This window comes from Coturnix japonica, chromosome 5 (assembly GCF_054131305.1).
Source record: "Coturnix japonica strain WE chromosome 5, WE-NBRP24, whole genome shotgun sequence".
Classification (NCBI taxonomy): domain Eukaryota; kingdom Metazoa; phylum Chordata; class Aves; order Galliformes; family Phasianidae; genus Coturnix; species Coturnix japonica.
In genome coordinates, this window is record NC_140667.1 from 46,700,930 (window position 1) to 46,726,143 (window position 25,214).

The 25,214-nt window shown below is 37.1% G+C and overlaps 1 protein-coding gene across 6 annotated transcripts in view; it reads right to left on the reverse strand.

The window, feature by feature from the left end:
* The window catches only part of BEGAIN (brain enriched guanylate kinase associated), a 140,556-nt gene that overhangs the window by 109,776 nt on the left and 5,566 nt on the right, over nucleotides 1-25,214 (reverse strand). For 2 of the 6 annotated variants that reach the window (XM_085550583.1, XM_085550582.1), the window contains exon 1: nucleotides 20,824-21,750. The exons of the other annotated variants lie outside the window; for them this stretch is intronic. In XM_085550583.1, coding sequence (XP_085406709.1) covers nucleotides 20,824-21,750 — 927 coding nt within the window. Of the gene's footprint in view, nucleotides 1-20,823; nucleotides 21,751-25,214 lie in introns of those variants that run through there. 6 annotated transcript variants of the gene reach the window in all.

A 25,214-nucleotide genomic window follows, 5' to 3' on the forward strand; every position in this document is an offset into this window, starting at 1 on the left:
AATTCAATAGTCTAGTTGTCAAGGCAAATAAAAGATGCCTAAGGTTGAATTTGTCAATGATTCAGCCATGTCAGTGTACCATAGTGGGGGACAAATGCCACATTCAGGGTATAAAATTGCATGGGTCTGTAGGCTTTTAGACTGAAACTATCAAATGTTTATAATTACAAACTGTGTTTGAACTGTTACAAAGTAGAAGACTGCCAGAAGATTCTGGGGGAATTTGTAGTTTTCTTGAAAGTAATGGTAGTCCCCCTTACTTTGATGTCAGCTGGTAATTTACCTTCTTCCCCCCCACCTTTCTCCCTTTATTTCTCCATGGACACTGTCTTTGTATACCTTTACGAAGGAAAAAAGATTGGCTGTGATGTCAGATGAGGACAGTGAAGGATCCAATCAGAACATTATCTTACCCAGGTGCATAATAAGGAATGCGAACATCTGCAGTTAAACAGAATCAGGATCAAAATCCATGAGAAGTCTAATTCTTGCGTATGATCGTGATTTAATCACAGATTGTGATTTAATAGTGACTTTACACTGAGCAACTGAAAAGTCCTGAGTGAGAAAACAGACACAGTTCTTACTAGGTGAATAGTTTGTATCTTATACCTATTTAAACAGCACTAAAGACAAACAATCAGAAAAGCACACAACCCATTTGCTGTGCACAGTGGTAGTTCGCTGAAAACAGTGTGTTCTTGTGTTTAGCGTATCTCCTGTGTCACAGAGAAGAAGGAAATTTAAAGACCATCAAATTATAGCCCCCGGTGACATCTGAGATTCTTACTGTGCGTTCTCAAACTCTGTGATGCTGGTTTAGAAGACAGAGGATATTTCTTTCAGTGAACTTAAAATTTGGAAATGCTGTCACAACCTCCATGATGGCACTCCTGTCACTGTGTGCATATTTTGAGATTTTTATGTGCCCAGGAGACAGCTGCAGTCTTCTTGGTGTAGCTGCATCATGGGAGGCCAAAAAGGCATGGGGACATGAAGGGAATGAAGGTGCTGGTTTGAGGTTTCTTAGGTTCTGTGCATGTACGAATAGAAACAGCAGTCCTGGGGATAATAAACCTCTTGCTCTGAAATGACTGAAAAGAGCTCAGCACTTCATACTGCGGCTGAAATCTGCCAGGACCCTGGAATTAAGTTTCAAGGTACTGGGAACTCCATGTATTGATTAAAGAAGGAGGTAAGCATAGTATATAATACAAACAAGATAAAATACCTGCTTCCAGAAACCCAAAAGCTCTTAAATTTTCATGTTTTACAAATGTAATTCTAGATCAAACATACTAAACAATAAGCTATAAACTTCAGGTTTTTGAGAGCTATCTTGCAAGAAAACCTTATTGTTGCCAGTTTGCTCATTGCAGTGTAGATTTGCAGGACTGAAGTACCAGTCTCCTAGCAACCAGAGATCCTTGAAGAATCTTCTGTTTGATAGTCCCTAAAATATGTTAATGCCTCTAGATACTGCAAAATAAAACACTGGGGCCCACACCTAATGAGATAAAGAATTTTGATTTATATCTTGAGTCCAGAGTAACAACACCACTGCATACAGTCTGCAACTGTAGCACAGTTCTGTTGGTGACTCAACTTGGTTTGGGTTGCTAATCATTTCTGTTTTGTTTAATTAGATTCTCATTACCAAATCCCGCTGGTGCAAATGGTTATACATATAACTGTGTACATGAACAGTCCCAGTGAATTCGCTGTGACTATTTATATGTTTAATTACTTGCTGGACAGAAGTTTTACCGATTTTCATCAGACAATATTTTAAAGGTAGTGCTCTTCTCTCTTCCCCTGCTTATCTACATGCATCTGATTAGGAGATTGTTTTCTGACAATCTGTTACACATACGCTGAGAAATAGAGAATTTAAATCCTGAAAGCAAGGTTCAAAGCTCACATCCTCATGGGATATTTTGATTCAGCAATTATGTTGTCCTCAGGGCATCCACAGAGTACCTCACTCTCTGGAGTGCAGTAAATCTTTCAAGGTACCGCCCTGAGAGCAGGAGGGAAATAAAAAAGGAGCAAGCATGTTAATCAATTCAAATGCCTACTACAAGGGACAGCTGCAGTGATGTGCCAAGGGACATGAAAAGAGCTACACAAATGTAAGTCAGCCCAGGATGCAGAAGTCTGCATTTAATCTTGAATCCCAAAGGATATATTCATGCTGTTGCATTGCTATTTTTAATGAATGAAGCAGGAAGGACTGTTGTGCAAGGCAGAACTTGTTAGAAAGGACTGAACTTACAGATTTCTGAAAAATTTGGAGGAGAGTTCATAAATTTTTCCTTTTTGGAAAAAAAAAAATTAAAAAATTCTTCTGCTTCAAGAACTACTTTATGAAGAGATGAAGGAGTTCAAAGAAAAATAAACTGTACAAATTATGTTCTTACACTTCTTGGAATTAGCAAAAATGGATAACCCCCAGTGGAACTGTGCTATAAAGAATGGTCTCTGCTCAAGGCCTCTGTAGGGCAGTTGTGATAATTACACAAAGGGTAGCATTTCTCATCTGCTTCTACTGATTATTGTTTAAGTGCCATAGAATCTCATTAGTTTGATCTTTATTACATTCATTATAGAGGCTTTACCAAGAAGAAAAAAGCTTCCCTGTATTGCTAAGTATAGGCAAAGGACAAGTGACTGTGATCAGGATATCTGATTGGCTTCTTTCAGAGTGAAAAGTGAGGTGATAGGGTGAAGATGAAGGAAGTGTCTGAAAGGCAGTGTCACGTCTGTCTCCTCTCGAGCAATACATTCAGAGCCCTGTGAGTGCAGCAGGGAAGGGAACTTTTGTTCTAATTAAAGAACATCTATTTGCAGTAAGTTAAAAAAAACAAAACTAAACCCAAACCTTGTCACTAATTTTGATGTGCGTAATCGGTAAGTAAAGTTACAATAGTGCCACAGGGATCTTCAGTTAATGAAGTCCACTGTAATTGAGGACTATGGCATTTTTGGAGTAATGAAAACAGGAGTTTATACATCCTAGATTTCTGAAGCTACTAAGAATGTTGTAGACGTTTGATTGTGTGCTTGTATGGAGTTTCTGCATCTTTTAAGATGCCATTTTTTTATTTTTTTTTTCCCCAAAGGCAAGGAAATTTCCTTCTGTGAGTTCTCTGATATGTGCTGTCAACAGACACAGGCAGTTATGTGATTGCTCTAAAGAGGAAAATTAATTACGTATTAGAATTATGAACAAATAAATCAGAAACAGGCCTAAAATGTTTCTGTATTTTTACCTGGCAGTTTAAATAGCTGAAATTATGATAAAATTTCACGACTGAACATAACGTCTTTTTTTCTTCTGTTCAACATGATTATTTCTTTCTTAATGTTGACATCATTATTTAACCCAACCAAAAGCACTTGTTCCCACATCAGGGATGTTGTTGGGTTTCTTCATGTTTGGCAGACACTTAATACAAACTGTTCTCTTTTGTGACCCCTAATGATTTCTGAGCCACAGACCATATGTGAAGCAGCACTATTGACTGAGGTCAGTCTTCAGTTTGCATCTCAGGTGGCTGCCACAAAGACAAGCAAATGGGGAATGAAACATAAGGAGAGACTACTAAAAGGCTATAGAGAAAGAAAGAATGGGAGGTATCAAATAATGACAGTCTACACCTGAAGAAGTGCCATGTTTCACTGATGAAATTTCTAAAGGAAGCATTATTGCCTTAATAATGAACTATCCAGTGTTTTGCTGTGCTAATGGTTTTATGATGAATACCTGGAAAAGGCAGGTCAGGAATAGAAAGGCTCTGGTCTTTCCTGAGGAATGGAGCATCTGAGCCATTACAGAACTGCTCTCTTTCACCTCACATCAACAGAAAATCACTGTCAGACTTGTTATTCTGAGGGTGCTTTTTCTTGGTTGTTATAATTTCATAAGCATCTGTAGAACTGTGTTATGTCCAACACTACTAGGAACGTGAAAGGTTTGCGCATGAGAAGGACAAATGTGTGAATATAAACAAAGGCAGCCACTTGTGGACACTCAAGGGTATTGCATAGGTTTGGAAAAACTAGGAATGTTTGAGTGAGACTCTAATGAATTAAACAGTGCTCTATAAATAGCATCATCACATGCTGTCTTTCCAGTCAAGGTTAAAAGAAGAGAAGAAATCTTCCAAGAAGTCAGCCAAAATAGGAGAGTTAGTGTTTGAAACAGTAGAGGGGATGATGACTTCAGTTCTTTCACCTTATTTACATTTTCTCTCTGACTTTCAGGAAACCTTTTGCCCTCTGCTATTATAAAAATACTGTATTAATACTGTACTGAGATTTAAGCCTAAACCTCAGTCCATCCTATAGCTTAGAGCGTACCTGTGCTATAAATGTTACTGTTTCTTCTTTGATATTTATGTAGCATACAATGACAATAGCAATGCTAATCCTATTTCACTTAGGAAAACTACATTTGTACTGCAGTGATTTGGTGAAAATAGGAAAAAAATAAGTGACAACAATTCATTTTGCTGAACTCTATAGGCTGAACTATATTTAGCATCGGTTAAAGGTTTTGTTTTCCATTTAAATTGAATTTTATTTTTATTTTTTTTTATCAAAGACGGAATATGTTGCTATGGTTCAAGACTCCATTACTCGTAGCTTTCCAAGTCTTGCTTTTCAACTAATTTTTTGTGTGACAACAAGACTAGTTGTAAGATTAATTTGTGTTTTAGTCCCTTTGTGAAGAGGCTTTCCCAAATGAAGGTTGTAAACAGCTCTGCCCAGTTTTTCAAATACACAAAGAGAAGAAAAGAACCAAGGACTGTGAAGTCTTCAGAGACAAAAGGAGGTGAACTTAGTGAAATATTCAGAGGGAGTGTCATATTTGTAAAACACTTATGTTTGACCATGACAATGAAACAGGGTAACAAATTAGGTATAAATTAAACTGAAAGCACTTGAATATTTGTAGTGATCTTTGGTGTGAGAATAGAGTTGTGAATAACAAGAAGAAATAAATAAAGGAAAATTATGCATTTACCAAATGCTTACGGCAAAGTAAATGGAATTTTAGTGCTGAAAATCTGTGTGAGGAATTAGTCAGCCTGATAAAATGGGGGACATGCAGATCAATGAGCAGCAAAGCATGTAAACAACTACTTAGCATATAAGGGTATTTTCTTAAGATAACTTTCTGGATATTCATAAAAGATCCCCCATGAGAATCTGAATGCCAAGTTAGGGTACTACCTCTCATACAGGTGTACATTTCTTTTTTAACAGTGTAAACACAAGGCACGAAAGAAAGAAAATCAAGAAAGTTATATTGTCATCAGTTTGATAGAATAATGAATCCATTGATCCAAAAAATCTTAGGAAGTATAAAATAAAAGGGAGTTAGATTGCTAAATTGGAAAAAGGGTGTATGTAGAAAACCTAAGTATGTGCTTAGCATTCAAAACTGACATTTGAATGTTTAATATTAGCATCAGCTCATAATTACAATTATCAACATGACATAAAACTCTTATTTTTCATATACGCTATAGGAAAATGCCAGAGCCAGAGAATGACCATCCTCTAATGTCCTTTTTCAGCCAAGAATGATCTGAATTTAATAGAATAAAATTCTGGCTCTATTGATCTGTATGTGATTTTTGACATTTGATTAGTCAGCTTCCAGAGTTTCATCCAACAGGCATATTACTTTGGAGTAGAGAATTCATTCGAGCTTCCAGTATTTATCAGGGAGCGGATGACATCACTCTCCTCTCTCTTAAACCAAAATGGATAACAAGGATTTGCCTGTAAGCCTGTACTTCAGACATCACTAGAAAGAGCTGCTAGGATCAGCTCCCCTCTACGCTGCAATGAGGTCAGTCTGGCAGCTTGGCTTATGAGTACAGAGCCAAATGAGCCCTCAGAAAGAAATATTTCATACTGTCAAGCCATTCTTTCAGAAAACGAAGCTTTAGAGCAATAACTGGCAGATATGGAATGAGGTAGTCTAGTTTTATAGGGAGAATTAATATACTTTATTACACCAGTTGGTACGTTCTGAGAAGCAAACAGAAAATCCATTATGTTGCTGAAACTTTATTTGGAAGAAACAAAGTTTTTAACACATAAAGAGGCTGCTTTTGTTATTGATTTCTTTCCCCAGTTGCATTTTTTTGGCCCAGTAGAAACCCTCTTGCCCTCAAAACATTGTCTGTTTATAATGTTATTAAAGCTAGAATAGTCCCACAAAAATGTACAGTATACCAATGTATAGTGCTCTCTTTGGATTGGTGATGGCCTAAGCAATCTACTATTCTTCCATGTCAGTGGTCTCCAGAGATGTGTTTTGAAATTGATGGCTCCTAGACATACATCATTACTTTTCGCAAGAAAAAGAAGTTGGAACTAACTTTCTAACACCTGAACTTGGTTCACATTTTGTTGTCTGAGGGTCTATTCGCCTTTAGATATATGCCTAACTTTGATTCCTAGTTTTAGACCTTCAGATTGTTTTGAGACAATGAGCTCCTTATACAATTTATGTCTAAAAATCACTTCTTTGATCATTTTTTGGATTTGTTGCCTTTCTGTGTCATGTGAGTCTTTCATTCTTGCGTTATGAAGGTAGAAACTGGAGCAGCTGAAAATCAATTTTACTAGCCCAGCTTTTTTGTATGTTTCTCCCAAACTTAATCCATTCTTTCTTGCTGCTTCTTTCTAAAGAAGACACCTTTTGTTCCTTTTCTAAATGTTTTCTGTTTCTGTTTGTTGTTCATAAAATGAAGAACAGAAATTTTTTCAGTTCACTAGGCTGGAATGATGTGGTCACAAAAGTTACAGTTTCTCTTCTTACATTTTTGAGCAGCAGTGTTCAGCAAATGTTCTTATAGGATTATCCATGTATTGTTTGTTGTTGTTGTTCTGCTCCCTCCTCTTTCTCGCCTCTTTCCCTGCCTGTAAATTTAGACTTCTTGCCACCAAGCACACTTGGCTTTGTCAGCACTGAATTTTGCCTTACTGTACCTCCACCCAGCTCTGTTAGTTCACTTTCAAATCTATCATATCTTGATTTTTCCCAGATAATTTTGTGTTATTATTAAGAGCTTTTTCCTTCACTCATAGGTTTTTCCCATATTATTGCTCAAGTATGACTCTAGTCATTTTGTTAAGCTATTATCTACCTTTTATTTTCATTAATCTTTTTGACCATTTACTCCTCCAATTTAACTTTCTCAGCATATATTTCAAAACAGCAAAATTTCTTTCTCAGTTTCTGACTTCTTGTTTCTAATAGGAGCTCATCTTCTCTACAGAGCTCCCCAGAACCTAGCAAATATGTCATATGCAATCCCCTTCAATAGTTATAGAGCTACCTTTAAAACACATTTGAGAAGGAAGAGCTGGGGATTTACACAACAGTCAGCCCTGCTTCTGTGGCTGGAGTGACCGTGAATTCTTTTTGTATCTGCTTCCACAAATGTGCAAATTTCTTCTGGTATTAGATAATTCTTGCATAATTCTTCAGTATCACCCTTGCATATTTTGTGAGTCTTTCTAATACTGATCTCATTGTCCTGTGTGCAGATGTGAAGATAGTTAATATTCTTCTGGTTTTATATCCAAAGTTATGTCAGCTTCTTTTTAGCTGTATAGTCAATACTCCTTGGCTCTCCACAGTCTGTTTTTATAGTTTCCTAATCCAAAAACATTAATGTTTCTTCTTACAGGTAGGAGTATTATTTTATTATTGATAATACTAATATTTTTTTTTCCCAAAAATTAATTGAGATCATTTTTCTCTAATCTCATTATAACATTTGCCACGCTGTCAACTCTTGTGTTATCCATGAATTAACAATTACTCTAAAAGTTTACTGCACAGTCACTAATGAAAAGTCTTAATACTGTTAGGTTTCATTTTTGAGAATCTTTTAAGGTGATTTCCTTAGATACTACCCTCTTGAAAGCTGTTGTTCTGGTCTGCGTTCTATAAAAACTGTTTTACAGCTATTACATTGTATACCTCCATACATCTTTAAAAGGAAAGCATTGTGTCATATAAAATCAAGTACCTTTCAAAAGACTGTTGCAGCTGCTCTCTTAAACTCATCCTTTGGGGAAAATTGGCTAGAGTACAAAGCTTGTATTACAAATAGGGATAGAAAAAGCATAGTACTCATATTTGTAGACCTTTTGAAAACAATACTTTCAATTCCTCCCCCCAGTCTGCTACAACTATGCAAGACCCAGATGAGAGCTGGATAGTTACAATCTTTTTTCAGCAGCATAAAATGAAACTCAGGATCCTGAGAACTATGCAACCATGGTCCTTTAGTTCTGTTCTCTTTCTGTTCAATCTGGAGCAGAAAATATAGCATCCCATGCTTTTTCCTGGAACAGACAGTCTTTCTTCTCATATGAAATGGCAAGAGAGTGATAAGGAGACAGAATGCAAACTGAAATCTTGCAGGACAAGGTTAGAAAAGACCTCCAAGATCATCCACTCCAACCAACCACCTACCACCAGTATTTCCCCAATAACAATGTCTCTTAGTATAGCACCTAAATATTTCTTGAACACCTCCAAGGTTGGTGACTCAACCATCTACATGGGCAGCCTGTTTCCATATGTGACCACTCTTGGAGATGAAATTTTTCCTAATATCCACCCTGATATCAGGATTTCTGGAGACTTGTATGTAGGCACAGGAGAATGGAAATTTGATTGAAATTAGTATCAGGCAAAGGAGGACATCTATTTCTCCCGCTTAAATATGTGGCTAATATAGAAGGAAAAATGGTTTGAGAGAAAGTGATAAACAGCTTGAAGGCAAAACACTATGAAGGAATAAGTACCAAAATTCCTATTCAGAATACTTGAAAAAGTAATCCATCTTAAAATAAGAAGAAACATGAAAGTAGAAACAGGGTAAAGGCCTCAATATAACAAAGAGACTATTTCTTCCAACAGAAGCAAATGGAATGAAATAGCAAAATTAAAAATTAAAAAAAAAAAAAAAAAAGAAAAAGAAAAAAAAAAAGATTGCTGATCACATCTGATTATTAACTTATTCAGGTGGATTTTTAAACAAGCTGTTGCTCTGAAGTCATTCTTAGTTCTATATTAAATAGTTTAGTTAAATAAATGATCAAATACAGGGCTTTGAAGTTATGAATGTTTATCAATATGTTTCAGATCAGTGCTGTCTAACCTATTAATAACCAAGAGGAGCAAGCTATTTTTAACCAAAGGAAACTGTTAACATTCTTTATCATCAGGAATTAAAGAATTTGTGTAGACTGTTCTGAAAGTAATGCCTCCTATTTATCAGTGCAGTGCACATTGCAGCGCTGGTGCTTATGAGAAGGGCAGGAAATGTAAGTGTCCAGTGGCAGATGTTTGGGGTAGTCTGCATCTGTTTTCATGAGAGAGCTGAACTTGTGACAGTTTCTGCAGGCTTACCAGTTTGTCAGGCTGACCAGCTCTTTGACTTCACATCTGAGTAACGAGAAGTTCCACTGTGGATATGATGTGTTATATATTGAGAATGACTGTACAATAATTGTGTTTGTTTGGTGGCCCTGCTAGGCAGGGGGGGTTGGAACTACATGGTCCCTTCCAACCTGGGTCATTCTGTGATTCTGTGATTCTGTAATAATTATTACTCTTTTCTACTTACAGTGTCTGTCATAATTCTCAAAGCATATTTTTCCAAAAAGTTATTCACTGAAAACCCAGTGATAGGTAATTTCAGGCTTTTATGCTAAAAGTATATGAAAAATTGTAACTATATTTTCCCCTCTATTATCTTTTTGTGCATGTGGTTTTTTGGCTTTCAGTTTTTTGTTTTTGCTTGTTCATTTTATGTTTTGAGAGGCAAACTGTCAACATAATGAATGAACAGGGCAGTTGCTTAAGTTTTAATATATTCTTTAAGTGGGGGATAGTGGAAATGATAAAACAGAATGTATTTAAGTACCATACTCCACTGTAGCACCTGTAAATATAACATACAAAATAGACCAGAAATCAGAGTTGTGAACATGTCATCTAGATCCATTATTTGAAAATTCACTAGAAAAGTGGAAAATGTTTTTATGGTGCATTTTATGGAAACAACATAATAAGTAAGTAGATTTATTTCTGACAGTAGTAAGGTCTACTGCACTTGTTCTGAAGTTAATAGTTCCCAGTTAATCCAGACACAGTAATTTAACTGTAAAACTGTATTACAGAGGGTTGAGCACTGTACTTGACATAAAAACACAAGATATTTTTAACTTTGAGCTATAAAAGGAAAGTGCAAATACAGTGACTGAGCTCTGTCTGAACTCCATCAGCCTTCAGTTCAGAGAAGCCATGAGCTGGGTTGTGGCTGGAGCAAAAGTCACCAGCTGCTGGAAGATTTAGGACAAACCTTAGATATCTAAATTCACCATGTCAGGAAAGTCATTGCACATAGGACAAGGTTTTCAGGGGTTGACAATGTACTGACACTGTAGATAAAGTTGAGAATTGAAAATGTTGAAAGAAACAAGAATAAGGATAAACAGTGTTGGGCTAGAGCTGTGTTGAATTAAATCTAACATAAAAGATAATTACATAAAAGAGTATTTTGCAAATTCTTTGGGAGGATATGAAAGCATTATTTATGTCCTTGAAAAACAGGATGGTAACAGGCCAAGTGAGTGACACTGCAGTAGAAGACAGATCAGTAACTAGGAGGCAAAGAGAACAGGGCTGTTTTGTCTGATTATGAGCCTTGGTTGTTCAGAAACATTGTTATCAGGATGTATAGTTTACAAACAGTGGAAAGCAAACAGTTAAAGACAGAGGTGTGATGCATCTGAGTACACCATAAAAAAGAAACTGATGTTCTGTAGAGCCAGACTACTATATTCCATTATCATGTAAAACATTATGAGTCATTTCCTTTGTGGAATAATTGTTAAATGGATAGAAAAGGACAAAGATCCAAGGCAAGCGAGGAACTGTTTGAGGATGATTGTTAGGTGGCAGGGAAGTTCAAAACAGCAAACAGAGAAATATCAGAAATATCCAAATAGCCTGCCAGTCACATGCCTGGGAAAAATCATAATGTGCCAATATACAAGTCCAAGGACATTGAAAGAACCAGGAGTGATTGAAGAAACTATTTGACGGTTCATTATTGATGAGAAAATGGCTTGAAACCTGCAGACCACTCTGGAATTATGAGAGATGCTCTGAAACTTATTTTATTTTTTTGGTCCATGATGTCAGAAGCAGATGTTGGTAGCAGATGGTGGCAGAGACTGAACCTTCCCACCAAAGATCATAGTACCAGAGGGTGATCTTGGAACAAGCTTGCTAGAGTTCAAGAAGCATTCAGAAAACATTTTTGGACATTTGCTTTAATTTTTCAGGTAATTCTTTGTGGAATCACAAGTTGGCTTTTTTGAGGCTTTTCAAACTCAGAATATTCTGTGATTCTATTGTTCTATAAGTGCTGAAGGAGTATTGGACATTTTTCCTGTATATATTAGCCAAAGGACTCCTCCAGCTATACTAATAAGGGAAGGATTTGAAAATTCTATGAAAGATTAACAATTAGACATTCTGAGGTATATTTCTGCATCAGTCAATTTTATGCAAAGAAGCAGAAGCATTACACAGAGCAACATGATTTTTTTTCATGATTAGTTCCAGTTTTACAGCTGGTGAAAGTTCAAAGTTATACAATAAACCAGTGTAGACAATTATATGAAACTAAACAAACATTATTATGACCTCACCTGCTTTCACCATCTCTGAAAAGTTTTTGCTAATCTCACATACGGCAGGAAACCCTATAAATACATGACCAGTTTTAACTATATTTTGCTACAATGTGTATTTAGAAAAAAGCTGGTACTATGCAAAGTAACAAACAACACTGGAACAAATGTGGTCTTAAATGTGCAAAAGAAAATAAGGATTTAAAATAAATCTGTCAGGTAGCTCTTCCTGATATATTAAAGCAATGCACATACACCTTTGTAAAATTCTGTTACAGCTTCGAGGTCACATGCTAGTATTTATTATAGCTATTAGGCTTCATATCTTTGAGAACTGCAAGAATCAAACTATTGATCTGTGGCACTAAAATAACAGAATTACTAGAAGAGCTACCTGTTGATTTTCTTCTGATGATAGAAGTTCAATAAGAGTGGAAAATACATAATGCCTAGTTGTCATGATGTTTAGCTAATTATTACATTATTAAATAGTGACTCAGCCAGAAGGGCTCATTTGCTTCTTCCTTCTGAAAGAACTGGAAAGTTTATTCATTGAGGAAATGAAAGCTGAAAGTTTCTTCTCAGCATCCTGTTCTTTGTCACTAACATTTCCCAACACGGGGGAGAGATTTATATCCTTCGAGGAAGGAAGGAACATTTAAGATGTGAATGAATACAAGAAAAGCAGGAAACCAACTGCAGCTGTCAATACACAATTTATAGAGATGTAATACTGCTGTGGTAATATCAGACAGAGACACAATAACCTGTAAAAATGATTCCTGCAGACTTGAGCTCAGAAACGTAACTAGCTATGTTAGTGCCCAGCATCTGTTCTGAAGGCCTGGTGCTTGAGGAACAAAGCTTCTTTCCTTCCCAGGCTACTTCCTGCAATGCTAGTGTTACAATCCAGGATGCCTATAAGCAAGGTACAAATAAGCAGCCAGCTGCTTGAGAAGGGATCACTCTTAGTCCTTTCTGCCTCTGCCTAATCTCCAAATAAGTAAACAGATAAATATATATATATATATATATATTTTGCCAACAGCTTCCCTGCAACTATAGGGGAATTTTTCATATTTTGTTGGAATAATTAAAAGACATCAAGTTATTTTCTACCACTTTAGTCTTCTTTCCTGATTACTGTTTGAAACTCCTCAGACCATCTCCCTGGTGTCCTGGTGCTGGGAATTGAGTGGCAGATTGATGCTGGGGAAGATAGCAGAGCAACAGGAAGTTGGGGTGTGAGACTTTTGCACTTACATGGTGGGTAGCATTGGAAGGAGAATAGGTAGTTCTATTAGGTTTGCTGTTATTGCTATGAATGAGTTAAAAAGTCATTTTAACTGGGTACTGGCTCTTTCAGAGCCAAACTAATTTCCTTTTAATTATTTACTGTGTTCCAATTCTCATCACCATTTCTCTTTTGACTGTATTTTTAATTAACTGCATTGATTGTAATGGTTGTAACCATTACATCATGTAACTTTGCTGACTGGCCTAGCATGTGTTTTATATTTACTGGAACACTCAAATAAGAAGCAAGAGAAAACCTCAAAATACTGAAAAGTGGAGAAAACATATATAAGGCAAATTAAGAAACTTTTCTATGTTTTAATGTTAAATATAGTCATCCATGAAGACAATTTAGCAGTTTTATTACCAATTTGTTTTTCGATTTAAATTCCCAGTAATGACTGGGTAACCCTGGTTTTATTCTCTTTGCAGTACCGCAATTCTGTTGTGTAGAATCGTTTCAGTTGACTTTTAAGGACCTTACAGGGACCTTTAACGTAATCTAGTCCAACTCTTCAGCAATTAACAGGGACATCTACAATTTCTCCTCATGATAACTTCTTGTGTACTGGGCAGTATTTTACATTCCGTTGCTGTTCAGAGATCAGCTCTGCATGAATGGCAGCAGTGTAGTGCCTCCATCCATCCCATGTTTCCCTGCCCTGATGCTATCAGGTTACTGGAGTTCCCGGGTCTTCCAGGAGACTGTGATGACTCTCTGAGTGGCCCATGCAGCCAGGTGAGCACTAGGGCAGCCCCAGCCAGCACTGTGCACCTACCTCCATAGGAACAGGGCTGGGCTCAATAGTGGGCTTGTGATAGGGCCTGGCTCAGCAGGACCCATTGCCAGGCAGTGCCCAGCCATGAGGAGATAGAGACAAATCCTGTTGCAACCTCACTGTGATAAGTGCTGCTTTCCAGCATCTTGGAAGTTTTCTTGTGCTGTGCCTCTGGTACCCAGGATCATCACAGCCTATGAATGCCTTTCAGTATCAGACAGTATTTACTTCTTCCTTCCAAGCTCTGTTGGCCATTGCTGTGTTAGTTCCTGCTGATGTCTTACAGGCAGTCCTAGTTTTCTCACTGCAAGACTATGATTCAGCTCTGAGTCTCCAGGAATAGGATGTGTCTAGTACTTTTTGTGAGTTCACAACACAGAGCTCAGCAAAGAAAGTGGTATGAAGGTCTGGCTGGCTGCTGTAGAAATAAATGATCATGAACCAGTTTTTGAATGCTCATCAGCTGCTCATTTTAACACTCACGTAGCTAGGTTTTGTTACTACAGTTATCTAGGGAATCGATCTTTAGGGCAACTGTCTCTTTCTTTCTAGCATAAAAATTGTTTCTCTATGAACAAGCCAGGTATTTACTCCTCATTTTCTTTTGTTTTAAATGCTCTTGTTATCTGAAGAGGAGGCAGACACTGCTATATCACTGATCATCCTTGCTTAGATAGCATCAAATGTTAGTGCTCATAAGCTCACTGTTGGCCAACAGTGTCTTAACAGAAGGCTACACAGCCTGTGATCTACCAGCTAGCTGTTCAGCAATAGGTGTTCCAGCTCACTTGAACATTTCCATCAGTAAGCTCTCAACAAATTGTGGAATATCATTTTAGTATCGGAAAAAAGAATGATGGCTTTTCCAACAAGGTTGATTTTCCAAAATGGGAAAGCTTTTGAACACATTAAGGGCCTGCTTATTGTCAGGAGTCAGAATTCTTTACACAAGTGCAAGTACAGTAATGAACTTTCAAATCAGACAAATGAGCAGAATTGCATGTGTTGTTTACTCTCTATATGTTAATGATAGTGATATCTCAAATTCATTTTCCTGTTAATATCAAATCCTACTACTCCCACTGAGACCTCACTCACAACTGAATATTATGAATGACCTCTTTAAGAGATTTTCCTAATCATTTTTGAACATACCTTTTAGTATTTTTTCTAAAAAATTGTGTTGGGAGACTTTTAAAGCAAAGATTTGTGGCATCTACTTCTACTTTCTTATCTTCAAGGCATGTTTTCCTGTCAGCTAGAACTCCTGGCACTGAATTTCATTTCATTTGATAAGGTCAAATTAAAGCTTCTTTGCAAAGAGGAAAAATTCGATTTTTGTAGAGCTTCTTGAAAAGATATATATTCTACAAAGGTAAAGCATCTTTCCAAATGGAGACCAATTCTTTACCAGACCTGAGGTCAATGCATGCATTTCACAGTTTTCTGAGTCCTGAGTGCACAGTGCTGGGGTAAGTAGGTTTCATTTCACTGAGAACCACATCTAACATAAAACAATCCATTCTTTAACTCACAAAAAGTTTCTGTTCTTGAAATTTTTCATTCTCATTGTATACCAAAAATACAGAGTACCAAGACCTACTGGGAAACAGGATATTTCAGTTGCATCTATGGAAGACAACCATATTGATTCCCTCTATTCTGTCCGCATAGTGCATGTGGTGCAAGATTCATATTAAGAAGACAATTTTTGTTTTGTTCAGATGGTGTTACAGCATGCTAGGGGGCAGAGAAAGGTTCTATCTGTGTTTCCTTTAATTGTAGTACATCAGTCGCTACAATTTTAACAGACCTGGAAGCCACTGAACAAATAGGGCAAAACTATTGATTACAAGTGAAAAATATATCAGCAACGTTTCAGCAGTGACTTGCACTTGAGCATTCTCTTGGTAGTATCCACAGATTTTCACTATGTTCACCAGACAAAATGTTGTTGTTTTTTTTAATTCTTGCGTGTGCCTGTGGGAGACATCCACTGTGTGCTGCGATCTTCTGCTTCTGTGATATACCAAAGCTATGTTATGGTAGGGTGAAAAATCTGTTCATAGACGCGATAAACACTTGCTGATCTTTGAAGGAGAAGTGGCCATTACTGTCAGTGTTCAAGAAGCGTCTGGATAGGGAGCTAGGAGATATGGTTTAGGGGTTTTTCTGTAGGTATGGTAAAGGGAGGATGGTTGGACTAGATGATCTTATAGGTCCTTTCTAACCTTGTGATTCTATGATTCTATGATTCGAAATACCTTCAAAACTCACAAATTACACATAAAGGTTGTTAGATAAAACCTGGTACAGAGAAAAAAGGTCTACTGTTTTCTTTTTTTCTGCTTCTTCCTCTTTTGTCTTCCCTTGTCTGGATTTCCAGTTTTCAGGAGTATTTGCTAATGTTAATTGTTATGAGCCTGTTGTAACTTCCATTACTCTGAAAGTACTACTTCTTTCTACAGACACCCAAAGTTAGAGCATGCAATTGAGAAGTGATTTTCAAACTCAAAGGAAAAGTCATATTAACACAAATTTCTGGAAAATGAACACTAAACATCTTGATTGCCAATGTTGCTTTCCTGTGGCTGGTGCCAGGAAATACCAAAATCAACGTGAAATTCATGTGCTCAGCATTTTTCTCTGAATGAGTAGCCTCTCCAATGAATGCAATTAGTACATTTGGGTGAAAAATGATTTTGTGATCTGGATGGAGCCCTAATTGCTGTGCAGTAATTGATAGAGTCATAGAATGACTAGGTTTGGAAGGAACCTTAAATATTATCTGATTTCAGCTCCCTGCCATGTGCAGGGTTGCTTCCTGCTAGATCAAGTTGCTCAGGACTCCATTCAATCTGCCCTTGAATGCCTTCAGATATGAGGAATCCACAGCTTCTCTGGACAACCTGTTAAATGCCTCACCACTCTTCTGGTGAATAATTTCTTCCTTGTAAGTAATCTAAACTTTCCCTCTTTTAGCTTAAAATAGTTCCCTTTGTCCTATTAGAAAACATAAAAAGTTGTTTTCCCTCATATTTATAATCTTGCCCATTCAAAAGGTCTCACTGAAGCCTTCTCTTCTCCAAGTTAAATAATCTTAGCTCCCTCAGCCTTTCTTCACAGAAGAGAGGCTCCAGCCCTTGATCATTTTTCTGTCTCTTCTCGACCAGCTCCAAGAGCTCCACATTTTGGAGACCCCAGACCTGGATGCAGAATGCCTCATGAGGAAAGAGCAGAAGTGGTCAATTACTTCCTTTTCCCTACTGGCCACTCCTCTGTTTTTGCAACCCAGAATACAGTTGGCCTTATAGTCTGCAAGTGCTTACTGCTGGACTGTGTCCAGCTCTTGTTCACCAGGACCTCTGAGTCCTTCTCACAGCTGCTGTCAATGAGTTCTTTCCCCAGTCTATACACACATCTGGGACTGTCCCAACACAAGTGCAGAACCTTGAACAAAGTCAGCATCATAATAACTCCTGTTTATTTATCAAGACAGCTCCCTCTGTGTCACTTGCTGCTTCGCCTCTTTAAAAATGGATGATGATAGTGGTGGAGAAACCAAGTACAAACCCTAACTTCAAAAACCATAATTGAGATATTAATTTCATTGAAAGCATATACTTTTTATTGTCAAGTAGTTCAGACTTTATTCTGTCCTGTCTTGAATAAATAGCATGCTTTATTGAATACTGACTTGTAGGTGTCTACACTTTGTAAAGAAGATTTTGATCTAATTTGTATTTGATGAGCTGAGAAGCAGTAAATGACCATATGCGTCATCTTGGGAACATTATAGCTTTATGCACTATGTTCAACTAGACGAAGGATCCATTAGTGACCCAACGGAGGTGTTTTAGAGCAGGCAAGGAGAAATCTCTAAACACCATCTGCTCATACTGTTGCTTGTAAAACGATGTCACATCTGCTGCTCTAAAAACATTATGCTGATCTCTCCTACAGTACAAAGCTGCTGCATTCCTCTTAGAAGGGGGAAAAGGAGTCAATGCTACCTTATTGGGACAGGAGGTGTTAAGTTAGCTATAGGTGAAAACACATAGCCTTCTTGGCTTCTAACATTTTGAAAGTGTGCCACAAATGTCAAAAATAAAATGAAGAAGAGGATTCAGCACTCTTACTGTTGAAACTGGATAAATACTTGCACTTCTATTCTTGCTGAGCTCAGTCTTGTCCCAGCTTGGTTGCTGTTGGTGCAACTAATACTCTCATGTTCCTTAAAATTAAAATAGCCTCTCAGAGATTTAGAGGATATTTAAGATAACTGAATCAGTGGAAAAACAATTTTGTCTTTGATTTCAGATGAGCTCAGGGTGAGAGAGAACTGCTGTTTGCTTTGGTCATTAGATCTTGTAGCTTAGAATATTTGACTGCCTATCTCTCAAGAGATATTGAAAAGCTACTTTACCAATCCTAGAAGATCCAAGAATATGTATTTGCATATATTTGCAATGTTACATATTACTATTGCAGCCTAAGTGACAATTTCACAGTCGTTGTGCTCAGAATTAGAAAATAAGTCAGTATTGGTATCAGAAGAAGAGAGATTATAATGATGCAATCAGAATCCTTGGATGTACTAAGGAAATGCTGTCCCAGTTGACTAAAGTTTTTAGTACTTAGCTTACAGTGCTCACCTTCAATTATTTTGACCTGTGATTCTTCTACAGTGTTACTAAACATACAGACACTTTTCAGAGATGTTTAGATAAAGAAAAAATAACAGTGTGAATTTGTTATGATTTATTTAGCTTGCAATTCAGCGGCTATATTCACTTTATATGATAATGAGTTTAAAGGAAAGAAATTTGAAACTACTGTATTTAACTGATGTTTTGAAATGGTGAAAAGTTATGACCACTATTCTCTCTCAAATATTTGGCAAAGGAATTAAGCCATGTATTCTTATATCTGTTTTGACAAAACGCTTTGAAACTACTGGTATCCTGATGGTCATCTCTAATTTGCAAGGCAGACAAGAACATAGTTCTAAGCAATGTTGTGTGAGAAAACATGGCAAGAGGGAGGCAAGGAAAGGTGGTCATGTGGCATTTTCCATTGCCATATGTGACTCATAAATGTTCATTTGAGAAAAAATGCAGATTAAAAGATACAAGAGAGACAGAGCCTGAATGTGAGGAAAATGCATGTTTTTTGGATGCAGTCATTTTCTTGCTATATGAATCTGTCCTTTGACAGACTGCAGTAGATGTTTCCTCCAAGTAATAAGAAGCTCTTTTCGTTGTCAACAATCCTTTTCAACATTTTTCCTGATTTTTTCAGATTGTTGAACAGGTCATTATTTTTTTTCAGCCTGGAAGTATGATATGGTTGCGTACCCTCCTGTGGTTTGGTGTGTTTTCTTTCATCTGGTTAAACTATTTTACTTTTCTGCTAATTCATCCAAGCACACCAAATTTAGGTCAACATATAAAAGTAAATTGTTGTATTTGATAATTGCTTTCTACCTATAAGAACCACATTTAATTAAATAGAATGTATTTCTGATACTATTAGCTGTCTGGAATTCCACTGCAAATATCTACAGCGAAAAAGGTTTGTCTTTTTTTTTTCTTGGTGAGGTTTCACTTCAGTTGCAGCTCTTTGATAATACATAAATGCTTGCTGCTGAAATGTTCCTGAAGATTTTTGAACAGTTCTCAGAAGTCTGAAAGTTGAAAATCAGTGTAGTAGGTCTGGGTCCAATATACACGTATAGGAAGCAGTTGTGAACTCCTCAAATGTCTGCAGAAAACATATCAGGCAGTGTCACAAAATTTTTCTTCTAAGTCAATTGCTTTTTTAAATGAAGTGCAACTTTCTCAACCTCAGATTTTCAAGCGTGTTCTTTCATGTAATTCAAGATTTATGCTTTTATATTTCTGCTATCTTATTTTCATACTTAATTCAGTGTGACCTAATTATTTATTTACCTTAGACATAGTGTTCTACATATGAATCATACGTTGGCAGCCAACATGTGAAACAATTTTGTGCGATGTTCTGTATGTGTTCAAATGCACATTTATGTAATGAGTGTTTTCAAAATATCTTTACAATAATAGCACCAAAGATTGTCTGAACACTCATTTAACAACTCCCTCCCCCCCCTTTCTCCCCCCTTTTGCTGCTATTCCTTTCTTTTCTTCACTTGTGTTTAATCACGGTATTTAACAGCAGTTCTGGGATCCTTATTGTTCAAGTAGGATTAAAACCTTTGCTCAAGAGGTGTAAGAACATAATGTATCACTTCCAGGTTCAGTAGCTCAGGTTTTCTGACCATGCCATACATTCAAAGCAAAACAATCTCCCTTCTCCAACTTGGATAGGTATAGAAGTCCCATCCTAAGCCAAGCAAATAATCTCACAATGAAAAATAAATAAATAGTTTTGTCCAGACTGCAAAAGAAAGCTTCAGCCTTTATCAGTTTAAGATAAATATATGGTTTTGTTGGGTTTTTTTTTAGAAAAATCGGTAAAGAAATTATATTAGTTAATATATTATAAATATATTAACTCCAGGCACACAAACCTTAGCAGCATTTTCAGGATAATAATTAAACTTATTAAAAGAATATACCTGTTTTGTGTAGAGATACCTGAGCAAGTTCTAACCTAGTGAGCTTGGCTGTCATACAGCCCTCTGTATGTGAAACTGTTTTACTCTGAGCACTCCCTGACTGCTTATCTTGAGCTGATCTGGTTATGTGCATGCTTCATTGCAGTGCTAAAATACCTCATTTGATCTCATACAGATGAAAAAAGTGGTAAGGTCAGAAGAAGTGTATCCTGTCTGTCCTTCCCTTCACATGACATGGAGATGATTACTTAAGCTACTAAAAAACCCGCTATATTTGTTCCTTTCATTAAAAAATGGGTGTACGAAGCAAAAATCAACCCAGGCAGGAAGCAAACTTTTCAAGCAGTCACATTAATATACATTTGTCACAAATGACCCAAATAAGTGATTTGATAAAGAGCTCACCATGCTTGTACTTCTAGGCAGAGATGCAGATTTTGTGGCTGGCATTTCTTTGCTTTGAGAAATCATAATTTCTACGGGCAAACAAGATCTTGTTCTGCATGAGGCACCATTATCAAATGACTTGAGAGAGGGACCTGTATCCATTGACAAAGACTTCTCTAATTTGCGTGTCCGTGCTCCAGCCACAACTTCATCACTTCTCAAGCTCTCTAAGTCTACTTCTTGATGGTTTTTCCCAGCTACGGCATTCTCTTTCCAGCTTTCAGGAGACTTTCTCTTAATACGTAAGTCATCTAGGCTTCTCACACCAGATGGAAAGGTGTTTTTCAGTTTAGCAGCTCGATATGACCTCAGACTCATGGGATCAAGCACTCTGAAAGTAACTTCATTAATAAACTGAGAGAATTTGAGTTTGGCTTCAATTTTTTCTTCCACGACAGACAATGAACTTGATGATCCTTGACTCACCAAGCTCAAGTCAGATGCAGAGGAACTGCTTTTCTTCTGTGTTGTCTTCTGCCTCTGGAGCTTTTGGCTGGCGTTTCCAACTTCTGCAGGATATAGAGAAGTGTGTTCCAGTCCATGGGTTTTTTCACCCCCTTTCTGACAGTGCTTTGATCGATGGGGTCGATAGCCTTCATCCTTATTTTTGCTTTTAACAAAGCTTTTAGCTTCTGACCTTGTGCTGCCCTGTAACTCAAAGCTGTCCTCACTGGAGCTGCAGCGTTTTGAGTAACTGTTCATCGTCAAATTTCCAGAGACTTTCCTCTCCACATCAGCTTCTGATTCTGCCACAGATGTGGAGTTGGGTGCACAGTGTGCTTTTTCTTTAGTCACCCTGCCAACCCCCTCTTGTTTGGCTGGTCTTCCAGGCACAGCACCCTCTGGCTTAACAGGGGAAATGGAGCCCTTTGACTGTGACTCCATTTATTATAGTGTTGGTATGTCAGCTGGCATCAGTGGAAGTGGTGCTCCTATAAATCCTCTCTATCTCGTAAGGCAATGGGTATGTCTTTGAAAGGTGTAATAGTACAGCCACCACACTTTATCCCATATGCATCCCAAATTATGCATATGTTTCATAATTAGATCAATAGCAGGTTCTCATCATTTTAATTAGCCATGATAATCAACAGAATCTATAGGACATGCAAATTTTCCAGGGTATTGAGTGCTTAGTGGATGAGCATGGGCTCTCATTGATCCAAATGAGCATATCATATAGTCCTGTCTGTTGATCTGGAAACAAAACTACCATGATGTAAATCAATTCTCACTAAGTAAAGTCTGGGGTGATTCTGTTTCGGGGCTTTTTAAAATTCAATAGTAGAGAAGGTCATCCTGTATCGTCCTAATGCTAGTAGCGTTTGCTATTCTATTGGAAAGTTTAGCAGCAGATCTGCCGGGCCCAGAAATCCAAAAAGAATGTGATTTACAGTTTCTACCTGCATGTTCCTGCCATTGTTTATCTTCTAAAATAATTTGTTTAAGATTTAAACGAAAGCAAGGTGCAGTCACATAACATTAGAAATGAATCTAAAGCATGAATGATGCTTTTTTCCTACTTCTTTGCATGTGAGACTCTTCTCACTCTTTACCAACAGGCAACTATGAGCTTTGATGAGCAGAATTTCTATTTTTGCACTGTGCATACAGGAACATAAAGCTACTTTCAGTGAGGTTAAAGACTATAAGTAGTCTTTGTGAACAGTGTGAAAACTGGGAGAATTCTGATGATGTGCTCACAGGTTAACTGACTCATAATTCAAAAGGTGGTTTAATTTTGTTTGTTTGCTTTTGCATTTCCTTACTTTAGGAAAGCATGTTATTTAACTCATTTTTTTTCTTATGTGAATCAGAAAATACGACTATGCTAAAAGAAATTATGAAGAGAATAGATGTAAATTAAACATTAGGAAAAAAATATTTATTATGAGAGTGGTGAGATACTGAGCAGGTTGACTGGAAACATTATGGGTACCCTATCCCTGAAAGAGTTCAAGGCCAGATTGGGTGGGGTTTTGGGCATTGTGCTCTATTGGAAGGTGTCCCTGTCATAGGCAGGGTTGTTGGAACTAGGTGGTCTTTAAGGCAGGTCCTTTCCAACATTAATCCTTCTATGGTTTAATCATTTTTGTCTGGTGGGAATCAGACATGTTTCTAAATATGGCAGGTGGAAAAAGAAAATTTAAGTGGATTATAAGCAGAATACTGAGTGATCTCCATTAAGCCCTGTGGGCAGGAAAATGTGAAAAGGGTCTCTGGAAGGTTTTGAGGTAGATGAGAAGGTGGCAAGAAGGGGAAAAGCAGTAAATGAGGAGCATATTTGAAATACCACATATAGCTTGTAGGTTAGCAGCAGTTCAGTTTAAAATGTAATTCCATTACATTTCCAAGCAGTCATTGCATTTAGATCCCTCATTACTAGTCACTTGGCCCATCACATATAATTTATTGACTCCACATTGACAATTCCAGGACTCATTTAAATCATTGCTCATAAAAGCTGCTGAAGTCTTGCAAATCTCTCAAATTAACATGTTAAGTGCATTAATTTTGCAAATAATGGGTGGACAAAAAGATTTTTTTAACACATCAGAAATCAATTGCCTTTACTAGAATTATTTTCTGAAATACTTCCATATTTTCTGTGGTACTGTGCCATTCCATTGTATAAATATTATTCTGATCATAGAAACAATGTGGATTAAAATGCATAAGCCCTGTTCATACAGGGTTATTTCACCTTCGCTTGAATGTGAGTGGTGACAGCATGAAGAGGCAGCGAATGCTTTCTGTTGTGAACAATGAGATTTTCATGACCTTTTCAATGCAGTCACAGAACACAACACTTTTCTTATAAAGCCAGAATTTAGTGCTTTCTTTTTCTGTAGGTCCTCATACTGCGTTCAGTTTTGGGCCCGTCACTGCAAGAAAAACATTGAGGCCCTGGAATGTGTTCAGAGTAGGGCTACAAAGCTGGTGAGGGGTCTGGAGCACAGGCCTTATGAGGAGCGGCTGTGGGAGCTGGGATTGTTCAGCCTGGAGGAGGCTCAGGGGAGACCTTATTGCTCTCTATAACTATCTGAAGCGGGGTTGTAGTGAGCTGGGGGTTGGCCTCTTCTCTAGTGTAATCAGTGTTTTATTTTATTCATGATGGAATGTGATAATTTGTGCATGAACAAAGAAATGTTAACTCCAAACGCAAATTCATCTATCTACTGCATATGTGCAAATTTTAAGGTGCGAATCTACAGAAGTCTGTGGAATAGATAACAGAAATGGCTCATAGAATTGTTTCATATTGTCAAGAAGAAGACCATTTATTTTGAAATGTCATCAGCAGTAAAATATCATTTTAAAGAAATATGGGAAAGATATCAGGCTGTAGGTTAGAGGTAACCTGGCTTGAGTATATTTGAGTGGTTTTAATACTGCCTCTTCTCTTTTTTCTGCCATTTCTGCCTAATGACTCTATACATATATTCTTAACTAGTTGGTAACATGTGACACAATATAAACCAAAAAATTAAAGCCAACCTTGCAAAGTGACAGAAGAGTTCTTACCTGAATTACCTGCTAGGCTGGAATGGGAATAAACGATGTAGAACTTTTGTTTTTAACTGCTCAAAATCTTAGCTGGAATAGATGTTAACAAAGCAAGGAGTAACATTGCCTTTACAGTGGTCTATCTTAAGAAAATTCACCAAAATATTACCCACAGAGCAGAAGAAGCACAGGAATCATTTCCACTAGTCACTACACTAATCAAGTATCTGAATATTGAATCAGTTGAATGTTTGAGACTTTGAACTCTCTTGTAATGATTTGATGTTGGTGATTTGGTTTCCATATAATGAGTGACTTTCCTAAAGCACTGAAATAATTTTTCTTTGTATATCCAAATCTCTTTGAAGAATTTGCTGATAAAGAGAGTTTCTCTTTTCAGTGCCAGCAGATATGTCTGTGAGTAGCAATGCATTCCTGCAGTAGTCTGGGCTATTCCCTTGAAACAAATACCTTTGGGGAGCTGTATTAACGATCAAATTATTCTGTTATTCCTTGCTACAACATGCCTCTGTTAGGTGGATGTTTGCCTCATTTCTGAGTTCTTCTAAAACTGTCCTATTAGTACTAAAATAATCTCAAGAGAAAAAATTGTGCATTGATGTTGCATTCTTTTTTAAAATGGTGAGCATCATTGCAATTATTCAGTACAACTGTGCAAGTCAATTGAAAATAGTCTAAGTGTCAGACTTGAATGTAAATGTGATGTCCTTTGTTAGGAGCTCTGTTATTAACTTGTTAGGTATTCTTTGAACAACATTTGCATTTTCTTCTGTAACTACCATTGCCTATCCTTAAAAATTAGGAAAGGATTGTGTAGCTCC